At 33.3% G+C, this 19866-nt stretch overlaps 1 protein-coding gene across 1 annotated transcript in view; it reads right to left on the bottom strand.

The window, feature by feature from the left end:
* Positions 1 to 19866, bottom strand: part of LOC122802675 (cytidine and dCMP deaminase domain-containing protein 1-like) — a 1973793-nt gene that overhangs the window by 1574955 nt on the left and 378972 nt on the right. Inside the window, exon 5 of the mRNA XM_044072390.1 lies at positions 16033 to 16082. Within this exon, the coding sequence (XP_043928325.1) occupies positions 16033 to 16082 (50 nt within the window). The remainder of the gene's footprint in view (positions 1 to 16032; positions 16083 to 19866) is intronic.

Below are 19866 nucleotides of genomic sequence, written 5' to 3'. Positions count from 1 at the left end.
AATATGCTTTTGAGTTCAATATGATAAATTAAACAAATATATATATATATATATATATATATATATATATATATATATATATATATATATATGTGTGTGTGTGTGTTATTATTGGATGTCAATATTTTATCTGTTTTACACATTTTACTTGTTTTAAACACTTGTATACAGACATTTTCAAGTAGAGACACTTTCAAGTACAGACACTTTTACAGGGTAGGCATGGTAACCAATTGTTTGATTGCTTGATTCGGATTTTCTGTGTATATAAACTATGTTCTAGATGTTGGCAAACTCATCTGAGGAAGTTACTTTGATGAAAACGTGATGATTCAGTTAATGCGTTCTTAGGTTTGTGTCCTGCTTTGTACTTCATTAAAAAGTGGATTGTACTCTGGTTGCCTTCCAGTGCCGCCTATTACAAAAAAAAAAAAAAACAATTACTAGAAAATGGAAATCATACTCTAAACCAATCATAAGAAAAGTACTGAATATTATTAATGAGATAAAAGAATTAGAGATTGGGATATTTAGAAAAGTGAAGGAACAAATTAAATAGAAATCAATGGAATGTGTGGGAACAATACATGCAGAAAAATATTCTAGTGAAGGAATTAAATTTAAGGTAAGGCAGGATTTGAACAATTAATGTAATGTTGAATGAAGTCGTGAATATTGTCAGAGATAACAGAACTGAATGTGGGATATTTAGAAAAGGGTAGGAACAAAATGCACAGAAGAAAATGGAAACTGTGGGAAAAATACATGCAGAAAAGTGTTTTGTAGGAGGAGTGAGGTTTAAGGGAAGGTAGGCATTGAACAACTTATGAAATGTTGGATTGATTACACTGTACAGAATATATGTGATGTGTAATGTTTTAACAGTGAACATGTTAATATGGTTTGCTTTCCTTTATATAAATGTAAGTTTCTCTGCGTCACAAATGATAATTCAATTAAGGTGTCTAAAAGTAATAATAGAGAGACAAGGCCCAATAAGGTTCACTATTTAAATACACTTTTAATCTATTTGTTAACTGGGTCCCTATTGAGCAAAGTTTCCCTTATCAGGGGCAATGTGGGAGCACTGTTTGGTTAAGTGACTTGTTCAAAGTGCACAATAGGCAAATCGAGGTGGAAGGAATCAAGGCCCTGTATGTTTGATTACAGGAAGCATTTTGTTAATAGCCAAGAGCCTTAATCCTCTGCACTAATTCACTTAAAAAGTTACCAGAGCAACAGGTGTTGCATCAGCATGCATTTTCTGAATAATAATTAATATGAAACTCTAATGACTGACATTATTAAATGACTATAATTCTTAGTGATTTACCAGAAAATGAAACATTTTATGAGGATACAGGCAAAAGTGTGAGCCAAAATCTGGGATGGTCTACATATCGAGGGGCTGATGATAAGCAGAGCTATACCCTCTGTCTGAGTGTACACACATGCACACACACACACGCACACAGATGCGCACACACGCACACAAACGCACACACACGCAGGCACACACACGCACATACACGCGCACACACACACACACACACACACACACACACACACACACACACACACACACACACACACACACACACACACACACACACACACACACACACAATGCATATTTTTTCAGCACTGTATTGTGCCAGTTTTACAAAAAGACCACACTAGTGTTATATTGCAGGCTTTTCTGCTGCTGGTCTTTTTTGACTTTGACAAGTTTTTGGAAGACTTTCTATTATTGTTTCCATATTTGAACCAATAAAAAAGAAGAAATCAGAGCTGTCACTTGCCAGATTGGAGCAGCAGAGTAGGCCCAGATTTAATAGATTAGTATGAAGGATAAGGCACTTTGTTTGGTAATGATGGCTATTGGCCCCTGCATCCAGCATCAGGCCCTACGCATATGCTTAGGGAACATTGTGCTAGAGCCATCCCTGACTGATTTCCTGTCTCTTGCCTGTTATTTAGAAGTACAGACTGTAGTCTCTGCAATCCTACTTCTAATGAATAAGTGAGAATAAAGCATGCACCCTTGGTCAACAAACAAAACTTTTGCTTTTGATGTAAAGCTGTACAAGTACAGACTCTTACTAATCTTCTACATCTGATTGCTAGGAAATGTATAAATGAACATTGCTATATTTTAAATAAATTCAGAAGGCATTAATAATGCAAACTTGAACACTATCATCAGAGGGATGCTATTTTTTTCTAAAATCTTCTACGTTTTATCATTTTGATGATTAAAAATGCTGGATAAAACTGTTGAGAATGATGAGCAAGTCACATTAAAATAAAAACACTCATCCCATCACACTTTGGAAAATAACAGAACAGATAACATTTTTATTAGATTTATGTACATGCTTCAAAATTGAATGACAATTCTACCAACTGCATCATCTTCCCTAAATGACTCAAAGAATGTTTTGTTAGTTAGAATGTATTTTCACTTTCTAGCACATTAAAGGTCCCAGGCATGTGCAACTGCTGGTAAATCGGGTTACCTAAAGTCAATGATTGCCAAATTTATTTCCAGTCAAGTCAAAGACTTAATACTAAAGACTGCATGGGCAAGTTCTATTAAAATAATCTAATCAGATCTGACAATGACTATCTAAAGTGACTTCCAAAAGAAAAGAACAGAAAGAAAAGATTGGTTACCATTCATTAAAGAAATTAAGAAAGTAAATAATAAAATGCATCTCCTGTTCATGCCAGAACTAATTTGTTTCTTTCTGAAAGATAGAAAATATGTGATTCCCATGAAAATTCAAGTCCTTTCTTAAAAATAAATAACATATCAGAAGGTGTGGACTGGTGTGTAGCTTTGTTGAAAGGGCAGACAAGGAAAAGTGGTTAATAAACCAATGATACAGATAAGTAACTGAAGAACAAATAACGTTACTACATATTAGTTGCTTTCAACATGGACTTTTTTCTCCTTGAAAAACTGTACAGTTGTTTCATTTAGTTATTATAGTATGCTGTCTCTATTTACCTTATATTTCTTTCTTTCTTTACATTTCCTTTCATCTCTCTCTCTCATTCTACATTTAATTTCTGCTTTATATCTGTGACTGTCATTCTGTTCTGAGCATAAACTTAGTGTGTGTGTGTGTGTGTGTGTGTGTGTGTGTGTGTGTGTGTGTGTGTGTGTGTGTGTGTGTGTGTGTATATATATATATATATATATATATATTCATATTCTATATTTGCTAAATATTATATGTCTGGATAAAATATTTATAAGTTATAGTAATACGTGGAAATATACGATTAGTTTTATTGCCTATTCATTTGTGTTATGTATTGTCTAGCTTTTTTGTGTATGTGTGTTTGTACTTTATAAGTTAATGTTTAGTACATGCAATGCATAAAGTAACTATTTGTATAACTATGTACATTTCTGCCTGTTATACTTTTATACTTTTATGAGATGTTATTGCCATGGCTATCAGGTTTATTTAGTGATGGGGTCTCTCTACACTAGGCATAGTGCTATACTGATATATTTTAAATGTTGCAGAATTTATTTCTGTGCCGACTCAAATACATACTCAATTCATACTCTAAGTTAAATCTTTTGTTTTATTTCATTCTAATGTTATTGCAATGTAATGGGTTCTATTTATGTGAGGTTGGTGTAAAATCTATTTCACTGTTTGAGCTTACAATTAACATTTTGTGGGTTTAATGGCAATTTTGTCAATTTATTTTCTGTCTAGCCACTTTGTAAATTCAAGTGTTGTTCCATTCCTCATGTAGATGATTAAAGAAATTACGATTTTTCATGCTTCTTCCCACCTGTATCTCATCCATTACAGAAGTTCATCAGCTAGAAGACTCAGATTTGAGGCTAAACATTTTGATAACATATGTGAAAATGCTGTGCACATTTTCTTGTTTGTGATTTTGCATCTGCAAGGTTTATTTATCAATTTTATTTTCATTTTACATGTAGTTTGTATTAATGTCATTGCATATTTAATATCTTGATTGATTTGCTTAATTCTTTCACTGAATTATGTTGCTGGGTATCAGCTAGTTAACTTGCTCAGCTTTTATATGACCATTTCAAATACTTATAATTTAAATGTAAGTTAATCTATTATTTTCATTAATGTTCTTTCTCTTTTTTAGGAACTTCAGATAGTACCTGATATTAACTGGCTCTTTATAATAATTGTTTTTTCTGATTTCCTTTTAGACTCATTTATTTATTAAATATTGAATTTAACATGTTTATGTCTATGATAACTAACATATAAATATTCTCAGTACAGTAACACATGATGATCAGTCTGGTTTAATTTTACATAAGCAAATTTAAGACAGTATTAAAATAATTATTCTTATTGATTATGCCAGTAATAATAAAGAATTAGATTTAATTAGTCTAGACACAGGCAAAGCTTTTGACGTAACAAAGTGGTATTATTTACTTAAAGTTTTAGTAATGTATTCATTTCCCAATTATTTAATTTATCCTGCAATTCATTTACATAGTTGTATCTGTTATATTAAAATATTCCATTATTTCATAGTATATATTAAAATTACTAAAGGTACAAAACAAGGTTGTCCCTACTTTTATTCATCATAGCTGTATAACCTTTTTTAACTATATAAAAAACAATAATAGATATAACAAGTTTCAAAGTTAATGACCTTTAGTCATCTAAAATTCAATTATTCATGGCATTATTTTAGCCATAAGTAATATTTATTCTTCTTTAGTTCAAATAAAAAAATAACATAGTTTGAATTAATATCTGGTTTAACATTTAATCAAATTAAAATGAATACCTTATTCATCAATAAAGAGATATTTTGATGAATCATTATAAATAGTTTCAATGAGACAAAAAAGTAGTTCAATTATTTAAGGCTATATCTTACTTAATGAAATAATAGTTAAATATGATTCAATTTTGGGTAATATCAGAACTCTAATGGATAGATATCATAACATGTTTTTCACTATGGAAGAATGATTAACTTTAATTGAAATAGTTATATTACCAAAAATATATTACCCAAATATTGCATGTTTATTACTTCTTTACACCCATGAAAATATCACATTAACTAATTTAATACTGTTTGTCTGAGATTCTTATAAAACATTGTTAAACACTGAATAGTCATCATACCAGAGGATAGAAGAATGGAAGTGTTAGTTTGCATTAATATGTAAGCATTAGTTCCATTTATTAAACAATTGTTTACTGATTGAATTCCAGTTATATGGTCAACTGGAAGAAATGACATAAACCAAATTGGCTTAAGTTATAAGAATAATATTGCTTCATTTAATTCTGAAATAATAAAATTTTAACAAGAAACAGCTGCTAAAGAATTTTATATTAAACCTTTTAATAATCCAACAAATTCCACTTATGTTAATAATATCTCAGAAATTTGTTTGTAAATACCCTGAAATTAAAGCGTAGTTTATCTCAATATTTCCTATAACCTTTAACTCTGATTGTATGGAAAGTTTTGATTTAGAGAACATGTTGAGTATCAAAGACAAGCCCATGGAGTCATTAAAAGGCCTGGTATAAGCTGTATAGCATATACTAAAAAGGCCCTGCTCCCAAGATGGAGACATGTTAGCTGTGACGAGGTAAGACCTCATTATCCACTAATTTACATGTGTCTGAATTACATTTACCACCATGAAGTGCAGAAAACTGCTACTCTGCAAGTTACAGTAGTAAACTACAACTCATATAGGTAGTGGTATATCCCCCCACTCACTCTCCCATAAAACATGAACTCTGACCATAACATTACACTACATATACCTGTATGCCTTCTTGTTGTCCCCCACATAAAAGTAGAATTTCCATTAAGGCACATATCTATTATGCTCTGGTGCCTAGTGTATCCTCACCTCCTTTCTCCATGTTGCTGTTGGTGCTGTTAATGCACTTATATTTAGAGTAATCTCTGATGTCTAGTGAATCTCCCAGTCCTGATTCCCATAGTGATGTTGATGCCATGCAGGCACGTAACTATATCACATCCCTTATGGCTATTGGTTTGCCCCAACCCTTGATCCCCATAGTGATGTCACTGCCATTAAGGTACTTCAGTATACTGCATCCCTAGTGGCTAGTGGTTCTTCCATCTTCTGATCCTTTTAGTGATGTCAGTGCCATTAAGGCAAGTAGCCACCAGCAATACAATACATTTAGTGGTTCCCCCAACCACAATCCCTGTAGTGATGTCAGTGCTGTTAAGTCACTTCACAGACCTGTTCTTCCAGGAATCTAGTGGCTCTTCCTACCCACCTAATCCCCATAACATGGTTATTGCAGGTAGTCAATCATGGCTTTTTGGCTGTGTTGAGTACCACAACATGGTGGGGAACCACCATACTGATGTACACATTAGAGTAATTTCTTGAATAGCTTGGCATGTAGATGCCTTCCAGGGGGTGATTATGGGGTGGGGGACTGCATGACTTTGTGCTAGAGCACTGTGCAATTCGGTGATAAGGCAGTTGCTAAATCACAACAATGTACAGCATAAAGTACAAAGAGTAGTACACACTATGGAACCTTCATATATCCTAGCCAAAAACTTGTTTTGTTGGAATTAATTCTTAAAAGAAAATGAAGTACTAAATATAGACTACCTAATGTTTTGGTTGGACTTGGACATGAACAACTGGGTTATTATACAGAACTGTAGACAATACTTATTACTTATTACAAAATATTGGTAAAGTGAGTCTGCACCTTCATTTGCTGAAAATATATATACATAGATATAGATATATATCATCTGTTGTTTCCCACAAAAAAATGGCAACCATTAAAATAAGAGCAAGCAGATTTATTTCTGATTTTAAATCTGGACAAAGCTAAGCTCTTTCTTAGACAAATAGTAGTTAATATTCTACAATTGTTATATTTTATTAAATTTTTGTCAGACAATTTATTCCCTTGATGTAGACAAACCTGGATGCAGTTACTCTGTTGTTATATGTTGTTTATCTTTTTGTGAATTAAAAATTTAATAAAAATATAAAAAAGATAATTATAACAAAATTTCAAGTTTTTCTTTTTGAATTGCTACTAGTAAAACAATGGTTAAACTGTTTATCTTTCTGTGTCTTAGCACCACAATATTCTGTAGTCTCTCTGCTTTTAACTTTCTTAAAATATTATCATTATTTGCACCATTAGCACTGATATTTTTCACAGTATCTGGTTATACTGTATAGGCATTCTTTTCTTTTTTTTTTCTCAAAAAAATTTTATTTTTCAAATACAGTTGAATAAATTCCATAGTAGTTGTATGTAACATCTTAAATAGCTATGTCCACTATTTACATCAGCCTGACACTATAACAGAGCTCAATATATACAATTACTTTATAGGTATAGCAATGCAGTTATCAGAGTGTATCTGTTCAGTTATTGTAAAGTGTCAATTAATTATAAAACTTTTTTCCATGGAGTGTTAATAAATGGCTTAGGATGAATCCTTAATTCCTTAATTTAAATTTACAACAATGCTGTGGTCTTCAGTAGGCTGCAGAAGTCTTCCAAAGTTGGTTGTATTCCATCTTCTTGTTATACACTTCCTTGAGATTGCAAGTATTGTCCAAACTAGATACATATTTGACTCATTCAAATGAGGACCTCCGAACACATTTAATAAAACTAGAGCTTTAGATAAGGTAAATGATTCATTAAATAAAGCTTGTAAAAAGTTTTTAATACCATTCCAAAATGGCTTAATTTTAACACAGTCAAAAAAAATGTGATTCCAATCTGAATTGTGTATTTCCTCACACCTCCAACATATTCCCTTTGTGGAAGAATTAATTTTAGCAATTCTATCTTGGGTTAAGAATATTCTGTGCAAGCATTTCCAATTAAAAACTTTCCAGTATTGTGTAAAGGATGTATGTTTTATTGATAATAAAATATTTGATTTAATTTCTACAGTTAGCTGTAATGAGTGTCCTTTTGTTATATGATTCCAATATGAGGATTTGGGTGTTTTATAATTTATCAATATCTTGTAAAATTTTGAAATACTATTTCCCATGTCATAATCATTATATATGATTTCATATAGGTATTTTGTAAGGTTAAGTATTTCTTTAAGTGAAGAATTACTAATTATTTTGCATAAATCTTGCAAATGCAACAGGATGCTTTGCATAGTTAGCCAGTCTTGTGGAATTTTGTATTTTGTTTCTATTGTTTGCATGTCCAGAACTTTTAGTTCTTTGATACATTGAAACCAACAAACAAATCCTTTCTGTTCCCAGGAATTAAATATTTCTCTCTATATGTTATGTGGATAGCTCTTTGTAACTATGAATGGTGTTAAAAGATTAAACCATATTTTTAAATCTATATTTGCATTAATAATTTTCCTAAATGAGTCAATATAATAATTAATTATATAAGTTTTATTGGACCTAGTTATGTTATATTACATACTAATACATATGTGCCATGGCAAATTCTTTTTATCTGTTATTTGAATTTTTTTTGTAAATCAAATTCATTTATTGAAATTACAGTTAATAATTCTTTCCAATTTGCAGAATAATTTGGACTTATCCAGTTTGAGATTGTTTTAGATATTGATGCTTTTATATATGTTTCTATACCAGGAAAGTTTAATCCTCCCTGTTTCCATGGTCTGATATGATGTATTAAAGCTATTCTGTTTCTTTTGGGAAACCATAAAAATTGTATTAGACATGAGTTTAATTATTTGAGTATATTCCTTTCTGGTAACAGTTATATTGCCAAAGCTATATATAGAATCTTGGGTAGTAAAACCATTTTTGTTAATTGTAGTCTATCTTCAAATGTTAATATTATTTTGCTCCACTTTTCCACAGAGAATTTAATTGCATTGATGATATTATTGTAGCTTTTTTAGACTAATTCATTATTATCATTGCATAACTCAATTCCTAGATATTTTAGTGTAGATTCTTGTTTTCCTATAATGTGATTCCCCTTCATCTGCAATTATTTTTTTTTTATTTAAAAATAAAAATGCTGATTTTGATTTATTGAAATGGAGTCCTGAAGTCCTGTAAAATGTGTCAATTAAAATACCTGATTCTTCTAATATCTCTTTTGTATTGGAAAATGTTAATAATATGTCACCAGCAAAGAGCATTACTTTAGAATTGTGTTGTTCATAAACATCTACTCCTTTGATTTTGTATTGTTATATATTCAATCTACCAATATTTCAATAGCCAAAGCAAATAGAATCGGTGACATGGGGCATCCTTGTTTAGTACCCTTTGTTATGTGTATAGATTCAGAGGTGAAATGATCTAGCTTAATTATTTGTATATATATTCTTTAGCAGATGAACAAAGGAAGGAGGAAATTCAAACAACACCAGCATTTTGAATAAATAGTCCCATTTTAGTGAATCAAATGCTTTCTCTATATCTAAGCCAATTATGAGTTTATTTTCTTTATTAATATAATCTATAAGAGAAATTATCCCTTTAATATTGTCATGTGTGTGGCTATGATATATAAATCCAGTCTGATCATTTTGTATTGTTTTAGATAGTGGTATTTTCATTCTGTTAGTTAATATTGTCATAAATATCTTATAGTCATTATTTAATAATGATATATGTCTATATGAGGTACAGATGCTTGGGGATTTGTTTTCCTTTAGGATTGGTGTGATTAAGGAATATCTCCAAAAGGGTGGTATTAAAGCCTGTGACTGAATTTCTTAGAGTTTTATGGACAAAGGATAGTATATTTGAAGGAAAAGGTTTATATATTTCCATAATTATGCCATCTATACATGGAGCTCTTTTATTTTACCCTCTTTTATTGTATCTGTAATTTCTTTGTAGGATATGGGTGCTTGCAGATCTAGTTTTAATTTTTCATCTAGATTTAATTGAACAATATGTATATTTTCTTTTTGGAAATGTTCCATATAGTGATTCTATAGGCATGAAGAATGTCACCTATACCCGAGACATTTTTCCCTTTCTTTTCATGGAAGATACCTTTAATGTTATTAGCTTTTGATTGTATTGTAATTCTTGTGGATAAATTATGTAGATATTTGGGAGAAGTGGTCAAGGTATTAACATTTAGTTTTTTCTAAAGCTAAACTAGTTTTATGTGTCAGAATTTTGTTGTATTCATTGTTTAATACTTCTACTTTCTTTTTCATCTCTAAATGATTTTTGATTTTTTTTCAGCTTTTACTGACAAAAGTTTGGATTATAGATCTAATAATTCAGAATCCCATTCTCTGATTTTTTTTATACCAAGTTAGGGTTTTACCATATATGTAAGCTTTTAATGAGTCCCATATCATTATTTTATTAATTTCTGTGGTATAATTAATATCTAAGAAGAACTGTAATTCAGATTACCAGGGTATGAACTCTTTAATTTTAGTTATATATGCTAGAATTCTAGAGTTAAAGATTAATGGTTTGTACCCATTTTGAAGTTTTATTATCAATGAATTGTGGTCTGAAAAGGGGGAGGGAGTGACTGAGAATTTAATGATTTTAGAGTGTAAGTTATGGGCAGCAAATATTTTATCTATTCTAGTTTGGGTACCAAATCTATGATCTTGATGGCAAAACAACAAAGATTTATATTCTTTAAATTTGAAAGTATCTACAAGATGAAATGATTCTACCCACTTGTTTAAAGCTTTTGATACAGCAGATGTACGCAACGGTCTTTTATCTGTAGTTTCAGAAATATAAAATATACACTTAAAATTTCCTCCTAATATTAAGTTGCCTTTATAATTATTGGAAATGAAATCCAAGTGTTTTTAACAGTTTCTGATCCAGTGCTTGGGAACCAGAATAGATTGGCTAGGGTTCATATTCTATTATATTTAACCAATACTAATGACATAAGGCCTTCTTTATCTTCATATTTATAAATTATTTTTGGGTTAATCACATTTGTTTTCCATAAAATTGTTACCCCTTTTGTCTTTGTCTTATATGTAGATTGTGCCAATTACATATATTCCTTAGGGTTCCGTTTGTAATTGTCATTTGTTTTGAAATGAGATTCTTGAAGGAAGACAATTTGTGCTTTGTTCAGTTTTAAATATTTCAGCAGATTTTATCTCTTGCTAGGATTGTTTAAGCAAATGGTATTCAAAGATAATAAAGTTAAATCCATCGTAGGTTATTAAGATTATGCATTTTTTGTTTTATTGTGACTATTAAACATTTTCCTCTGATAACTATAAAGTGTATGTTTGAGCTTTTAAAGGAAATTATCAGTTTTATACTTTGAGTGTTTACCAATAAAGTAATGTTTTGGTCAGGCATACTAAAATGTTTTTGTGAAATAACAAATTTAAATTAATAAATGTTAACAAAACTAAGATCTGCACTAGTCATGGAATGAAAATCATTCCTAATCTGATGGATAAACCTAAGTCCATCAGATAATCACTCATACCTTGACAATCCAGAACATCTGAGCTCCATAAATTTAACTGTCATATGGAGAATATTTGTAATAGGAATAAGCAATAGTTATATTATTTTGAGCAGATACAATACTATTGTAGATTAGACAGAATTCTAATACAATATAAATGTCTGCTTATTGTATAAGCAATTAATATTTACATGAAAGATAGAAGACAAGCAATTCAAAAATGGTAAAGTAGGATATATCATATATAAAACCCCAGTAAAAGATTATAGCACACAGTTATTTAACATATTCACCCTTATTGATGAAGTCTTTCAAAACGTATTACTTAATATAAATATATGGTAATAATATTTATACCTAATGTTTATAATACAATGTATTTTATTGGATATATCAGAAGTTATATTTTATTGTTTGCTGGCATTTAAGTAATCACTTTGTTTGTTGCTAACTTAAAGCACAAAGTTTGTTTTATTCAAACATTGATGAAAGTTAGTGCATTTTAATTATCAGTGCATCCCCCCCACTTCCTACACATAAGAAGTTTCATATCTGTCATTTCTTACTATAATATGAGTAAAATTATAGGTTAAAATGATTACAAGTTCCCTTTCTATATTCATAAATTGCCATTTTATGGCATATACTGAAAGTTTTTAGATTTAAATGGCAACATACTATTTTGTATAATCAGCAAAGGTTAAACTGAGTGATTATTGTCAATTTAATGCTATTTGTTCAGAATACGATTGTTACATTCTGTGACATTTCAAGTTCAGGCTTCTATTGTTTCTCTTGAACAACTTTGACAGTTTGATGTCATGTATAAAACATTAGTTACCTTGGTAACCGCTTAAGTATTATATATGGTCAAGATGGGTTACAAAAACTACAATTCAAGTTAAAGCAATTACATGACTTGTTATGCATATTTACTTAAATAAGAAAACCACCATGCTTCCCCTTGATGTTCAGTGTAGTGTATGTCATTTATGACAAGTTAATACAATAGTGTTATTATACACAAGTCCATGTTATTAAATTCTGTCTTCGATATCTAAATTCAGCAGACTGCTTCATCTTATATGATGATTATATATTTTATATCTAGATTTACTAAAATTATACATAACATAACTATTTTGTGTGTTTTTTTATCAAGAATCAACTTAATGAGCTAAACAAAGTGTTGGGAGACCATCAACATGTGTACATGTGATTTAAAACAGCCCTTTGATTATGCATTTTTTTAAAACCGAAAACATCATTGCTGAGAATCATCTTGGAGGCTTCTCAGAGCCGTTAAGCATTATCTTCACTCTGTCTCCATTACCATAGTAACCTGGGAGCATCTGTTTCTGTTAACATGTCTGTGTACTGCATACCAGAAGCTCATGATGCACCTGAAGCAAAGCTTCATTTCACTGCAACTTCAAGCCTAAATTCCTTCACTTTCAGCAAGTCAGCAGCCAGGAAAAGAACAGACAGCAAACAGATAAAAAAACCCTCCCAACAAGCCACCACAACAACAGACATCACATTCCTCCAGCACTCCCACCTCTCACTTAGCAGATGTACAAACAAACCATTCTCTGCTAAAATATCCCAAATCACAGTTCTATGCACCCCTTCCCCTGGATCCAGACTAAAACACCAAATGTCTCTTCCTAATACAGAAGCATCAGTAAACCTCGATCATTAGCCACAACACACAGCTTCCCGGAGACTAAAACGGCAACATACAACAGCTGTCAGACACAGCTGCATCCACACACACCATTCCAGGCTCAATCAAACAGCACTCAAAACTATGACACCTGCCATAATTGATATGAATTATGTTTAGACAGAATAATAATGACAATTGTACTAGCTGCCAGACACACCTGCATCCACGTACACCATATCAGGATAGATCAAATAGCTCTCAAAGCCATGACACCCACCACAACTGACATGAACCATGTTCAGACAAAACAACAATAATACTTGCACTAGCTGGCAGATACAGCTGCATCTGCACACACCATATCAGGATTGATCAAACAGAACTCATAACTGTGATACCTGCCATAATTGATATTAACTATATTCAGGCAGAATAATGATGATATTTGTACTAAGAGCCTGATACTCTTATTTAACCAGGATATACATGACATTTGTAAATCATACTTTAACTGAAGAAGGCATTAGTCTCCATAACAGCATTTTTTTCAAAGCATTCTACTATTACTGCTATTATATATGATGTTAATTTGTTACATTTGAGTCTGAACTCTGATGAATGGTACCTTGTTGAATTAGTTAATTAATTACTTAAATTATTATAAGTAAAATCAATGAAAAATGAACAAGATAAGTATTCACTGAGTTCATGTAGGGGAATAGAAACTTCTGTGTTTGTATTATATGTTGCTTTGTTTGGCTTATATATAATGTAAATAGTAACCTATCTTGACCTACCTTTGTTTGTGAAGAATTATTGGACTCTTTGAACATTCTGAATAAATCATTACTGTTTCTCAGTTGTTTAAGAATCCCTCATTTTTTTTTAAATAAAAACAGATGACAAGTGATGTACTGTTTCAGTTGATACTTTGAGAGATGTAGTTGTAAGAGTTATTTTTTTTGGGACAGCTATCTTGGAATCAGTTTTTTGTTTCTTCTTTCTAGCATCAGTCCAAGGAGTTGTTTCTTTTATTCTTTTAAGAGTAGGAGCCATCCATTCCATTTCTTTTGAGCTAGACACTATGTTGTTGTTTTTGATGAATATAGTAGCTTCTTCTAAGTCATTAAAGGTTCTCATCTCATTGGCAAAAAGTATTTTTATCTTGTCTGGAAAGGCCAGCTGTGCTTTAATGTTGTTTTGTTTCAACAGTTTTATTACTGGCCAGACGTTTTTCCTTTGTTCTAGTATTCTGGAAGAATAATTGTTGTCAAACCTTATCAGGCTTTGATTGCATTTTAAGGGTGATTTTCTCCAAGCAGATTTTAATATTAGTTCCTTGTCCAGAAATGAAATAAATTTTATAACTATGGATCTAGGTGTAGTATTTTTGAGTTAAAATCAGGTTTCCTCAGTGCTCTATGTGCCCTTTCAATCCCAAATGAAAGTCCCTCTTTCAAGTCTAAAAATTCAGGAATCCAGGTTGTTAAGAAGGAAATAATGTCTTCTCCTTCAGTGTTTTCAGGCAGACCAAAGATCCTTATGTTTCTCCTTTCCCTGTTTTCTAAGTTATCTATTTTATTAAGCAGCCATGTATTCTGTTTAAACAGAAATTATTTTTGGAACTCTTCCTCTTTGAGTCTCCCTTGAATGTCATTTAGAGAAGTCTCTATATTTGTTATTTTTAGTATGGTGTTGCTGTAATAGTTCCTTAAGAGTTTCAGTCTGTTGTGAGGATTTACTTTGAGGTTTTCTAAGTCATTTTTAAAGCCATCCATCTTCAAATATAGTTCCTGTAAGGTAGATGTCATCAATTGCAGTTCCTTTTTCAAAGCAGCATCTGGATGAGAATTCCTTGAGTTGCTCCTGTTCAGTGACGCAATATATCTCCAAGTTACTTGACAGTAAAATGTTTGTATATTTCCACCAAAATTGATATTTATGTAGTTTAGTAGTTTAGATTTCTGATGTTTTAAACTTGAAAATAATAAAATTTCCCTATATTATTATACTAGTTTATGAAGCTCTCAAAATTCACTGCTCTCAGTTAACCATATGGGCTCTGCCTCCCTAGACATTCTTTTCTGAGGTGTAGGGAAGGGATAACTCCAGTTAATGCATTTACATAATTTATAAAGTCAACAAGTTAGACCATTCATTCCAGATTTAACAACTATTAAGTAAAAGCCTTTTAGTAGCACCAAACTAGAGTGGCTTTGACAGAAGACTGCCAAATCATTCTTTAAGAATGAGTTAGTAGTCAAAGACTGAAGGTTCACACATCAGGGACTCCTGGTAAGCAATATAGAATTATAATTCTGTTGTTGACAAAAACAACTTTTCCTTCAAGTGTAACATTCTAAGGTAGTTTAAAATGCTGTTTAGATGATGACCACTCACAAAACACTGACAAAGATAAAACAATGCCCTTGTTACAGCTGTTCAATGGAAATAGAAAATTACAGCTCCAACACTGTAAATGAATGAAGAAATTATACCACATTAAATTATGTACCATTGTGGTGTTAATCTTAAAGCTATGCAAGATACATTGCGCTAGCCAGGGACTTTTGCTGTAAAATCAGATCATTTTGGTATGACAATAAGAAAATAATATGAAGCTCTTAGACTGGCACAGGGGCAGTAGCCCTATGGAAATGCACATACACAGGCACATGGATAGACACACACACACACACACACACACACACACACACACACACACACACACACACACACACACACATATGCATTTTCAGTTTTAGCATGCAACTATCCTTTAAATATGAAACTTAATGACCTAGTTTATGACTGAGTCAACTAATTAAATTCTGTCTTTCTCTTGATCTTGTTCATTACAACAAGGAAATAGTGGGTTTTTTTTGTACTTACAGATTTTCCTTTGGCCCAAATAACTGCTCCAACTTTGGTTTTAGGATCTTCTACAGTAAAACAAGAAAAGAATAAAAGATGAAACTGAGTAAATATTTAAATTAAGTCACTCAACAAAACAGAAAGAAAAACAGTGTAACTGATAATTTCTTTCAACATGCTACATTATGCAGTTCTTGAAATAAATGAAATGCTTCATCACTAGCCTGAAAGACACATTTAAGTTTCCAGTTTTATACCCTGTCAACTATGGATGGGCAGTCTGTAAGACTCTGGAATTCTTTTTCCATTTCATGAGTATAGTCAGTAATTATACTCTGATACTGAGAAACAGTCTTACTACAGTGAGTTTCATATGTAAGAACATAGTTATAACAACCTTGTGATACTGATGTTCATACTTAAAACTATGTAGTGCATGGAGCATGGTGATTATGCTCTGATATCCAGAAAAAGATAATCAGTTAAGTGCTTTATAGCATGAGTCCCAATCTTAACAAATGTTAAGCACTCCCTGCTTCAGTTGTTAAAATTGGGTATTATGTCATACAGTTAAATTTTCCAGTACTGACCAGCAAATGACAGTGGCAGAGTAAAAAAGAAAAAGTTACATACTCACCATAACGTTCCATGTTTGTTGTCCATCTCACCTATATTCTTGCTGGTTGGGTTCAGAGCCATTCTCGGCTCTGACTCAGCCGAATACTAAAGCTCGAGAGCTTCCACTAGCTCGAGGCTAACCCCTATCCCATGATGCTCTGGGCCAAATCCCCAGATCTTGTTTGCAAGCGAAAGACCATCACAGAAAATGTATATATATATATATATATATATATATATATATATATATATATATACATACATATCTATATATATATATATATATATATATATATATGTATACACACAAAACATATATACAGAAATATATAAATACCTTTTAAGGACAGGATCTGAGGCTCCAAACCATCAAAAAACTATGAGCATAGTATGTAGTTATCCACCAGTTCCTCCAGGAATACAGCATGGGGGATGGAGGGTGGGATGCAAGTACATATGTGAGATGGGCAACAAACATGGAATGTTATGGAGAGTACATAACTTCTTAATGTTATGTTGTCCTATCTCACCATAATTCGTGCTGGCTGGGACAGCATCCCTGGCATCTTTATCCTAGGGTGGCTCAGGAAAAAAGACTCTTCAATACAGTGGATCCAAAGGCGGACCTGCTCCAAGAGACCACGTCTACTTTGTAATGAGTGATAAAGGTATGAGGTCTCACCCATATTGCGGCTGCACAAATAGAATCAATGTTGAGACTGCCCTAGTGGAATGTCCTCATATCTTTCCTGGTAGTTGCTTACCATGCTTATTGTAGCAGAAAGAAATGCAGTCAGTAAGCCACTTAGATAAGGTTCCCTTGGAAACTGGTAATCCTTTCTTTTTGTCTGAAAAGGACACAAAAAGATGGTTGAATTTCCTGAAATCTTTTGTCCTGTGTGGGTAAAAGCATAATTGTCTATGAACATCCAGCTGGTGCAATTTATGTTCTGCCTTGTCACTATAGTTTGGAAAAAAAACTGGCAATTTTGGTTTGCTTTACAATTCAGTGGAAAGGTTCAGATTATTTTCTGAACAGACTTTGGGAAGGAATGAGGAATTAGTTCTCAAAGAGACCCTTTCCTTGTGAAAAATGATATAAGGAGGGTGAGTAGAGAGAGCTTGTAACTCTGATACCATTCTGCAGAGGATATGGCTACTAAAAAGAAAGTTTTCCATGACAAAAATTTTAAATCACAAGATGATGCATGCTCAAAGGGTGGTAAAATTATCAAAGTTAGCACAATATTTATATCCCAAGGCACTGGGGGGGGGGTCTCTGATTGGGGGTCTGAGTAAGAAGGTACCTTTGAGAAAAGCCTTACATAACCTGTGAGACATAATTGAGACTCCCATTTCTTCAGTATGGAAATTAGAAATGGCTGCCAGTTGAACCCTAATAGTAGCTGCAGCAGCTCCTTCTTCAAAAAGTTCAGTAAGAAAGTGGAAAATTGCAGATATGGAAGCTGTAAAAGGCTCTATGTTCTGTTTTGCAGCCCAACATGAGAATCATTTCCACCTACTGGAATATAATTTCCTCGTGGATGGTTTATGCAAAGAAATGAGATTATGACTCACTGCAGGGGAGAAGGGGTAAGACTTGGTTATGCATGGAATTGGAGCAGCCGTGCTGTCAACTTGAGGGTTTCGACAGTTGGCTGGAACTCCCCCGAAGAATGGGTCAAGAGGTCTGGAATTGGATCCAGAATCCAAGGTTCCTCCAGCAGATTGATCCAGAGAAAGGGGAACCAAACTTGACTAGGCCAGTAAGGAGCAATGAGGATCATAGTGCTTTTCAACAATCTCACTTTATGAATCAATTCTGGAATTAGAGGGAAGGGGAAAAGGCATAGAGTAATCCTGGGGGCCAATCATGAACCAGTGCATCCCTTGGTGACTTTCCTGGAGGAGGAATGAGGGTAAAGTAGTTGCTGCATTTGGTGTTCATGGATGTGACAATAGGTTGCAGGAAGGCTGGCCCATTTCTGGAAGATCACGTCTGCAATCTCTGGTTTCAGGGACCACTCATGAGGCATTAGAATCGCTCTGCAGAGCTTGTCCACTGTCACGTTGGATTTTCCCAGGATGTGCGTTGCTATCAGAAAGCATTGAGAAGTGATCTCCCATTGCCAAACTCGTTGTGCCTCCTGACAAAGTGGGTATGATTTGGTTCCTCCCTGCTTGTTTATATATCACACTACTCACATGTTGTCTGTCTGAATTGCAACCGTTCCCATGGGAAGAGAGTCCTGAAATGCCTGCAACACATAAAGCACTGCTCTCATCTCCAGAACATTTATGTGCAAGTGGCTTTCATGATCATGCCATAGGCCTTGGACTGTCATTCCCAGATAATGCCCCCCCGTCTGATCTGGGAAGCATCCATGGTCAGTACTGCATCCGATCGAGGAAAAACAAAGGGGTAGCCCTGTTACAATTGATCTGTCTGCAGCCACCAAAGAAGATATTTTTTGCATGACTCCATGATGATAATCTGGTGTGACAGAGGAAGATCTTAGATTGACCACTGAGCAAAGAGCAACCATTGTAAAACTCTCATGTGTCTGAGTGACAGAACCCACAGGGTCAGAGTTGCTGGCGCCATGTCAGACTCAAAGCCTGTCACAAGTGGTGTACCACAGGGCTCAGTCCTGGGCCCACTCTTGTTTGGCATCTACTTTTCCGAAGTACAAGCAAACACAGGAGGGTTATGGCTGACAAAGTTTGCAGATGACTGCAAACTGGGCGCCATAGTAGAAAACACATCTGACACAGATATCCTTCAGAAGGGTCTCACAGAAACGGATAACTGGTGCCAGAGCCATGGTCTAAAGTTAAATGCCAAAAAATGCATAGTCATACCCTTCGGGAAAAACAAGGTTACCCCTAGCTACCAAATAGGTGGCAATCCACTGAGCACAGAAGAAGTTATCAGGGACCTGGGGACCCAGGTTGATAGTAGTCTGTCATTCGACACCCATGTAGCTAAAGTAGTTAGGAAGACCTTCTACATTGCCCACCTTATCATGAAGGGATTCTCATCTAGATCAAGGGAGGTCATAGTCTCCCTATACTCATCACTCATCAGACCAATGATTGAGTACAATGCCCCATTCGAATGTATCTGACCCGACACTTGCAGCAGCTGGAGAGGCCACAAAAGTTCCTCACCAAAAGGATAAAGGGTCTCAAACATCTGTCCTATGCTGCCCGACTGAAAGAACTCCAGCTCTA

This window comes from Protopterus annectens, chromosome 5.part0 (assembly GCF_019279795.1).
Source record: "Protopterus annectens isolate FY-2018-M chromosome 5.part0, PAN1.0, whole genome shotgun sequence".
In the NCBI taxonomy this organism is placed as follows: Eukaryota; Metazoa; Chordata; order Ceratodontiformes; family Protopteridae; genus Protopterus; species Protopterus annectens.
Note: the sequence above shows the minus strand (reverse complement) of the source record. Positions and strands in the feature narration are given on the sequence as shown.